At 31.6% G+C, this 10,052-nt stretch overlaps 1 protein-coding gene across 1 annotated transcript; it reads right to left on the bottom strand.

Annotated features, from left to right (window-relative positions):
• Positions 1–7,632: 7,632 nt before the first annotated feature.
• LOC120071833 (DUF4228 domain protein) lies at positions 7,633–8,401 on the bottom strand. The gene is given in 2 exon segments (XM_039024226.2): positions 7,633–7,817; positions 7,820–8,401. Coding segments are annotated over 2 exon segments (636 nt in total). The 5' UTR covers positions 8,364–8,401; the 3' UTR covers positions 7,633–7,725.
• Between the last annotated feature and the right edge of the window lie 1,651 nt (positions 8,402–10,052).

The following is a 10,052-nucleotide window of genomic DNA, read 5'->3' on the forward strand; positions in this document are numbered from 1 at the left end:
CAGATCGAGGTGGAGAGTACATGGACTTAAGATTCCAAGACTATATGATAGAACACGGAATCAAGTCACAACTCTCTGCACCTAATATGCCACAGCAGAATGGTGTATCTAAAAGAAGAAATAGAACCTTGTTGGACATGGTTCGCTCAATGATGAGCTTTGCTAAGTTACCTGATTCCTTTTGGGACATGCATTAGAAATTGTTGTCTATATTTTGAATATTGTTCCCTCTAAAAGTGTTTCATAAACACTTTATGAGCTATGGAAAGAGCGTAAAGGCAGTTCACGTCACTTTAGGATTTGGGGATGCTCGACACACGTGTTGGTGCAAAATCCTAAAAAATTGGAATGTCGTTCAAAACTATGTCTATTTATAGGTTATCCAAAAGAAATAAAAGGTGGTCTATCTTACGATCCTCAAGAGAATAAGGTATTTGTATCGACAAATGCCACATTCTTAGAGGAAAACCACATAAGAAGTCATCAATCTCGCAGTAGACTAGTATTGAATGAAATTTCCAAAGATGCTACAGTTAGAACTAGTTCATCTACTAAAGTAGTAGATAAAACTAGTACATCTGGTCAGTCACATCCTTTTCAAGAGTTGAGAATGTCTCGACTTAGTGAGAGGGTTGTTCATCAGCCTGACCGTTACTTGGGTTTAACAGAAACACAAGTCGTCATACCTGATAACGGCATAGAGGATCCATCGACCTATAAATAGGCGATGAAAGATGTGGACCGTGATCAGTGGGTCAAAGCCATGAACCTCGAAATGGAGTCTATGTACTTCAATTCTATCTGGAAACTTATAGATCAACCAAATGATGTAAAACCAATTGGTTGGATCTACAAGAGAAAACGAGACCAAGCCGATAAAGTACAGACTTTTAAGGCTCGACTTGTGACAAACGGTTATACCTAGAGAGAGGGAGTGGACTATGAAGAAACTTTCTCTTCTGTTGCCATGCTTAAGTCGATTAGAATACTCTTATTCATTGCCACCTTTTATGACTATGAAATTTGGCAGATGGATGTCAAGACAGCCTTTTTAAACGGCGATCTTGAGGAGAGTATCTATATGGCTCAATCAGATGGGTTTATTGCATAGGGTAGAACAAAAGGTTTGTAAGCTTCAAAAATCCATTTATGGGTTGAAACAAGCTTTTAGATCTTGGAATATAAGATTTGATACTGCGATCAAATCTTATGGCTTTGAACAGAATGTTGACGAGCCTTGTGTTTAAAAGAAAATCGTCAATTCTACTATAGCATTCTTAGTTTTATATGTTGACGATATTCTACTCATTGGGAATGAAGTAGGTTACCTAACTGACATCAAGAATTGGCTAGCAACGCAGTTCCAAATGAAAGATTTAGGAAATGCACAATATGTTCTCGGGATTCAAATTATTCAGAACCGCAAGAACAGAACACTAGCCATGTCTCCAGCAACTTATATAGACAAAATCTTGTCTAGGTATAAGATGCAAAATTCCAAAAGAGGTCTGTTACCTTACAGATATGGAATTCATTTGTCAAAGGATCAATGTCTTAAGACACCTCAAGAGGTTGAGGATATGAGACGTCTTCCCTATGCTTCCGCAGTAGGGAGCCTGATGTATGCAATGTTATATACTAAACTTGACATATGCTACGCAGTAGGGATAGTCAGTAGGTATCAGTCCAATCCTGGATATGATCATTGGACTGCTGTTAAGAATATCCTCAAGTATCTTAGGAGAACAAGGAACTACATGCTCGTGTATAGTACTAAGGATTTGATCCTTACTAGATACACTGACTCTGATGTTCAAACCGATAAAGATGCAAGAAAATCTACATCGGGATCAATGTTCATTCTGAATGGAGGAGCAGTAGTGTGGAGAAGTGTGAAGCAAAACTGTATTACAGACTCCACAATGGAAGCTGAATACGTAACTGCTTGTGAAGCAGCAAAGGAAGCAGTATGGTTGAGGAAATTCTTGACGGATTTGGAAGTTGTTCCAAATATGCATCTGACTATCACCCTATATTGTGATAATAATGGTGCAGTTGCAAATTCAAGAGAACCAAGAAGCCACAAGCGCGGCAAGCATATTGAGCGCAAATACCATCTGATCCGGAAGATTGTACATCGTGAAGACATTGTAGTAACCTAGATATCTTCTGAGTAAAAAATTGTTGATCCTTTTACAAAGTCCCTCACGGCTAAAGTGTTTGAAGGTCACCTACAGAGTCTAGGTCTACGAAGTTTGTAAAATAGGACAAGTGGGAGAACTTTTGGGTATATACCCTAGTTTATTGCATTCATATGTTTATTGTACTCATATGTTTCTCACTTAAATTCAACATTGTGATACTCCACTAGGAGTTTTAGTCCAAGTGAGAGTTTGTTGGATTTTATGTCCTAAAACTCATAGTTTGTAAATTAAGAAACATATTCTGTTTTGTTTTTCGATAAAGTTGTTATTGAAATTGTAATCTTAAATCCAATAAACTAAGGTCTCGATGCTATTTAATGTAGTTTGAACTTTATGTAGTGACATAAATGTGGATCAAGTTCAAATATATAGCCAAAATGGTCTATAGTATATGAATGAGGTTGGGCGCCTTGTTCTGGGGACATTATGGATGCGGCCCACTTTGTAGTTAGCACAAACGATGTGATCCTGAATCATTCATATAGAGATATATGAGTGAGGGCATCCTATGCAATGAGTTTGCATCAGACTGAACCATGAAATAGTCACTTTTTACGTTCTAAATGTCGTTTTATGTATAAAACTGACTATTTCGTTAATTGATGACCTAGTTAACTTAATCTTAATCCTGAGCTAACTATGAACTCCTGTTTACTCGGAATTATCCTTAAATCTGCATAGGTGAGGGCAGCTCATCATCGCTAGCCCAATAAGCCTCACATTTAAGGGGTAAGATCGGGTGGATAGCTGGGAACATAGGGTGCAAGACGGAATTCACTCCTACCCGTTATAGGGATAGTAGATAGGTTGTTCCCTTTAGTACTGAATCAGGTCTTGAACAAGGGGCCACACCCTCTCCTTGGTCCGAGAGGGATTCGGTTTATAAGTTGGACCTTAAACCAATTGTTCATTAGAGGATCAGTGGAACTTTAGAAACAAGATGTAGTCTTGGGGGTAAAACGGTTTTTATGACCCAGTCGAGATTACGAACAACCTGTGAAGGATTGGCTTACTAATCATGGTTATATCAAATGGACACAAATATATCTATAGTGAGGGGAGTGCAATTACGGGACTATAGTGGAATGACCTGTTAGTTAACGAATATTGATTAGCTCCGTTTAAAGAGTTTAGCTAACTAATCTTGGATCGTTGGGACGAGCCCATGATCTATAGGTCCATTAGGTTCCCCTACTAGCTCATATGGAATAAACTTAGAACGGTATGATAGAATAATTCGAATTGTTCGAATTAGGTGAAGAGAGAGAAACGACAAGTATATATGATATAGTGGTCGGATTTTTCAATTTAGAGATACAGCTTTAATATTTAAATGTGATTTAAATATCAAGAATATGAATATGTTCATATTCGGAAGCTCGAAAATAATGGAAATGGTCAAAGATATAAAAAGTCAAAGAGTTGATTTTTTACTTTGAAAAGTCAAACTTTGACTGACCTTATATTCAAATGTGATTTGAATTTCGAGAAAATGAATGTGGATTCATGCTCGGGAGGTCAAAATTAGTCAACACAGAAAAAAAAATCATAAAAAATTAAAATGTTGACTTTTTGGTCAAAGTTTGACTTTGACCAAATGACTATTTTGCCCTTTGACTATAGTTAGTGGGAAAATCCGAACTTTTATTGGATAATTCCACTAACAAAATAGTGGGCTAGATGTTGGCTTATAGTGGAGACATTAAGCCCACTAAGATAGTAGATTATAGATGTTGGGTTTTTATGGATTTGGTTCTTGCAATTGTTGCATGGTTTTTTCTATAAATTGGGCTTTCTATTTTGGATTAAAAAGTTTTGCCAATTTTGCCAAATTGTTTTCTAAAATTGGACTGAAAAAAAAAACTCAAACCCTACCCAAACTCCATCTTCTTTTTCCCATCTCTTTCTCTCTCTCGATTTTCTTCATCCACCAGGTCCCACAACCCGGTTCTGAGTCCAGAGGATAGTGGATCAACTCTAGTGGTGGTCCGTTCGTGTTCGAGTCGAGATTCAATGAGAAAAAGCGGGTTTCGGGAGTTTCAAAGGTAATTTTTAATTATTGTTTTTCCTTTAATTGCATGCATTTTTCCTTTAAATTAAAAGTAATTAGAGTGTAATTAGGTCATAATTCTGCTGCGTATGTCTCGTGTTCCATCACTCTTCCCTTTCCACTGTTTTCTGCTATAAAATCCAAGTTGGGTTTGTCTAACATTTTCAGTCCAACTTGAGGGAATATTAGTTGTTATTAGTTGTAACAAGTTTTTGCTATTTTTTGTTAGTTGTTATTAGTTGTAACAAGTTTTTGTTATTTTTTGTTATTTTTGTTAATATCCTCATTGGTAGGTAACTGCTTCTTTTCTCCTTTATTGTACATCTATATAATGTATCTTTATTGTCATTAAATAAATGAAAGAGAAAAGTATTATTTACTTTTGGTTTTTCCACTTCCAATATCAACAATACTTTTTTCCTTAATTTATATTGCTCTATTACACAAGTAATATAGAGCAACAATAGAAGCTACTACTCCAAATTTTAACTAGTCTAACTTTACTATATTAAACAATAATCAAAATCTAGTAGCGTGATCGATAAACCTTTTTAAAGAACCATAAAAATTAGAATAATGGAATTGTTCAAATCAAAATTCGATAAAAATAACCATATAGATTTAATATATTTGATGGAAATTTTCACTTTGGAAATCCATCAAATAAGTGCTATGAGTTGAATTATTTGACTGAAACCCTTTAATGACATATATTAATAATTATGTCACATTTATTAATCTTGCTGCCATAATTGATCTGTCATCTATACCCATTTTTCCTCACTTGTCATTGTCTAATATTAACAACTCATTTTGAATTTTACTCAAAAAAAAATAGTAATGACAATAATTTGAATTAAACCAAACACAAAACAGAAGAACCCTACACAGTTGTTGAACCGAAATAATGCAACAACAACAGTAGATAACGTAAAAATTGTCTTTGGGAACTGTTTTAATTTCTATTAGATAACTGTCTGGTTTTTTTGACAAAATAATAATTATAATAATAATAAGCTTTATAATAAATACTACTCTCACATCAGTTTTCTTTTTTTTTTTATCTACTTTCTATACTATGAACAAAATCGTTAACAAATGAGACTTTATGCAGGTTTAAGAGTGATTCTGAAATGATCAAAAATGATTTTAGTCATTTCATAATCACTCTAAAAGCCTACTTTTAATCATTCGAAACTAATTTTCATGATATGAAAAGTGGATTTCATAAAATGGTAAGAAAAAATGGGTTCAATATATAGTGGTCGCCTATCTATAATTAAGCTTAGTTTGGAGTTGACGTAGCTTTTTAAATATTTGGTTTTTGAAAAAATCAACTGTGAGAGGAAGTAAATAGTGAATGATAAATTAAGGAAGTAAAATAGGGTTTAATGTTTGGTAATTTTTAAGTCAAAAAAGCTTATTATTTTAATTATTTTCACATTGATAATTAATTTATAATTTAAGATAATTATTTTAAATGGTAAAATTGCTGAAAATATTTTCAAGTAGCAAAATGTCATTGTCTATTAGTGATAGACCATGATAGACTTCTATTACTGACATTGATGGATAGTGATAGAAGTCTATCTCGGTCTATCATTGTCTATCACGGATAGCGATAGTGACATTTTGCTATATTTGTAAATAAGTATGTTCATTTTCCTTTGTTTGGAAACAACCTTTATTGTGGTATATATTTTTTAAAATTTTATATGATTTGAATTTTAACTATTTTTTTAATCTAAATTATTTGACAAAAGTTTAAGAAAAATAATTTTTGTTATAAAAAAATTGAATCAATTAAAATTTGAAAATATATGTGAAAAATATATTAATATAGAAGAATATTATTATAATATAGTTATTTAAATGGTTAAGAAATTGACAAAAATCTAAAAGCTACTACTATCAACTTTCACACGTTAGAATTTAAAAATGATTCTCTTAGATTAATTAATAATTTGATTTACGAAACAAGGAAGGGAGTTGAGATTTTTCTAAAAAACACTTTCTACAATTGCAAACACAATTCTAAATGGAGCCTTAATATGCTATGAGTTTTCTTGATACCCATATGTTGTAAGTACAGACGGGTTGTCTAATATATATATATAATTTTGAGCGACTATAAATGTGTTTCAGAGTTATTTTGAACATGACAAAAGCGATTTTAACAATTTCACAATTATTCTCAAATATGCGCTATATATGATTTAAAAAAGAATCTTTCTATCCTTGTTTGTTTATTAAGATTCTTCTCTAAGGGTAGATTTTAATGCACAAGTTTGGTTCGATGTGATCTTAGGGTTCTTTAGTTCAATATGTGCAGTTCGATTCCCCCACTCCATATAATTAAAAAAAAAAAAACAAAAACAAAGAAAAGAAAGAAACAAAGAAAACGAAAGAAGAGGTGAGGTATAGAACTCTCCCTAGTCGAGAATATACGTCATAAAACTACATTTGATATTGTTATAAGGTAAAGTATCATTCAGCAAACTAAGCATAGCTCAATGGGCATCTGAATGTACTAAAAACTATGAGATTCATAGTTTGAATTCCCCTACCCCTAATATATTTTTAAAAGAAAAGGTTAGGGCTCATTTTGTAACATTTTTTCTTAATTTTATGTACATTTCATATCACTCTGAATAATTTCATTAATCTCTTTCTTGTATTACATGTAATCCTCGCTCTTTACCTCGATATTTCTCATATATGATTTAATAGAGTATTCTTAAAATTAAAAAAAAAAAAAAAAAAAAAAAAAAAAAAAGTAACCCCTACATATTCCTTAAATTTTAATTTTTTTATTAAAAAAAAAACTTAATATATTCTTCTTAAAACCTAAATTGACAATGACGATACAAATTCAGACATTGAAGCCCTAATCTATGAGTCAAATGTAGTCATTTTTTCCCTCTCCAAACTTATGATTTACCATGTAATTTTATCAATTAATCATTTTAAAAATATTAGATGATTCGATACTTCATCCCACAATTTCGTTGAACTAAAAAAAATCATCCACCCCAATATCATATTAATTCAAACATATTGGGATATATAAATTTAAACTTCCAACTCCAAGTCATAAGTCCTTCTTTATAGAATTTCAAATTAATTGCACAATAACATCGACATTTAAAAAAAAAAAAAAAAAATCATCCATCACAACCTTAAAAAAAATACCATTTCAAAAAAATAAAAAATATAAAAATTTCCCCCAAAACAACCCTTATATATATACATATATAGTTCCAAACTAATTGAAAATAGGGGTTTTTTTTTTAAAAAACCAAACTCTGGAAACCGTTATTTCTCTCTGGTGGGAAGAAGAAAAAAATTGCAACAAAACCAATTTATAAAATTCAAAAATAAGAATAAGAGTTGATAATATTACTCAAATTTCTCTCTCTTTTTGTACAATTAAACCAGAAAAAAAACGAGAAAAAGGAAAAACGAAATGACTTATTTAGCCTTCTTTTGTTTAAGTTTAAACCCTACAAATCTACAAGGCGAATACCTAATTTTATACTCCGAAATAGTCTCCAATTTCGGGACCAAACTTGCCCTTTTGACGTTCCAACAAGTTGATCGTAATGTTTCTTCAATTCCGGCGTACTACAAAGAAACCCACCACCTCCGCCATCACCTCCTCCGCCGTCCATTGCAGCCTGAGATATTAGCCTAACAATAAACTCCGGCATCACCTTAATCAAAACTCTCCCATTTGTTCCTCTTACGTACTCAAACGGACACGGACCGGAGAATTTTTCCGCCGATGCATTACCTGCTGCGATCATAGCGAGCGACGAGGTAGAGAGAACGTCGATGGAGGCGAACCGATCGATGGGGAGAACCAAGTAGGTTTCGCCTATGAGAAGCTTGTCGTTGATGGCTAAAGACGGGATCGGGTGACCGATGAAGAAGGATTCGGCATGGCAGACCATCATGTCGGGGAATTGGAACATGATCTCACCGGCGACATGGTGGTTCCCGAAAAGGAATTTGGTCGGTCCATCGGAAAAGATGAGCTTCACGGCGGAGGTACGGCGGCGGTGGGAGATGGAAATGGATAGAAAACATGGAGAGGCTGCATTGCCCATTTGAAATTGGAGAGAGACAAAAAAAGAGAGGAAAAAAATGAGATTTGAGAAGAAAAAGGAAAAGAGAGATATGGGGATTTTATATCCAAATTAAGAGATTTTGACTTGGAGAAAGTCTATGGGGAATTGTTTGTTTTTAGTTCTTTTTTCCTTTTTTTTTTTTTTTTTTTTTTTTTTTTGGTCGGTGGTCAGCGATGATGGCTTTGAATATCTCTATATATATGTAAATGTATCATGTTTAAAGATGTATTTTTTACCTAGGGTTAGGGTTAAAATAAACTTACGTGTCAATTCGAACATAATTTTGTATGTTGACTAGGTACTTAAGTTAGATGGTTGTATTATATATATGTACGCTTTTAATGAAATAATGAAATTACTTTATGAATTTTAGTATACAACTTAATCCTATAGTCGATATGGATATCATATTTCAAATTTTATAGTTGATTAGGGTTTTTTTTATATGCAATTTTGGTTCATATTTTTAGATTATTTCATGAATATCTATTTGATGGATTTGTTTTTAAATTGTGTAATTTATGTTTTAAAAACATTTACACAAAATTTTAGCACTAAAACATTTAGTAGTTTGTGTATATATAAAATCATTATAGGGATAAAGGATTGAACCTTCAACTTCTAGGTAAGAAACACATGTCAATTACCATTAAGTTAAGTTCAATTTAACAATGATAATTTGTATTTAACCTAATATTTTGTAGGTAAACTATAGCTTTATCGTTAATAGATATATTATAAAGTATATTTTTAATAATTATTTAAATTGAAATCAAAATTAGGAATGGACTACAAAAGCATATGTATGTATGAAAATATGAAACAATTTTTTACTTTTTTCAAGATGGTTTATCAAACAAGTTTTTAGTTTTTCCTCTCAAAATTTTATTTATTTTTATGTACAAGTGGTAAGAAATTATTTGGCTGGTATCCTTTATAATATAAAGATAAACATTAGATTTGTTCAAGTGTGTATATTTGTCAAAATAGCTATAAATGTAGTATTTAAAACAATCATTTCTAATTGACCCAATTTAACTAGTGTTTATCTAATTGACCTATATCATGGACTTTAGTGAGTTGTTCTTTTAATTTTTTGGGTTTTCATTTTTTTTTTTTTTTTTTTGAAGTATTATTTTAGTGAGTTGATGATGGTTTAATAGCAAACACTAAGGTCCGTTTGGTAACTATTTTATTTCTTTTTTTTGTTTTTGAAAATTAAACTTGTTTCCTTCTCATTTCTTACAATGATTTATATCTTTCTTAAGCACATAGTTGAGTTCTAAGTCAAATTTCAAAAATAATAACAAGATTTTAAAAGTTACATGGGCTTTCAAATTTTGATTTGGTTTTTTAAACCATTAGTAAAAAGTAGGTGACAAAGAAATAAATTTAGAGGTAGAAGTAATGTCTATAGGTTTAATTTTAAAAAACAAAAAATCAAAAATCAAATAATTACCGAAACAACCTAAATAAAAACAAAGCTCAAATAATCTAAAAAACACACACACTATATATATATATTTAACTTTCTTATCAATCTTTCTAAAGATGGATAAGAAATAAATAGATATGATAGTAGAAAATATACATGAATCTGTTCTATGCAACATAAAATTAAAATTAAAACTGTTCTATTAGACATTAAATTATATTGATTTTTTTAAA

This window comes from Benincasa hispida, chromosome 2, assembly GCF_027475165.1.
Source record: "Benincasa hispida cultivar pf3 chromosome 2, pf3_genome.v1.1, whole genome shotgun sequence".
Lineage (NCBI taxonomy): Eukaryota > Viridiplantae > Streptophyta > Magnoliopsida > Cucurbitales > Cucurbitaceae > Benincasa > Benincasa hispida.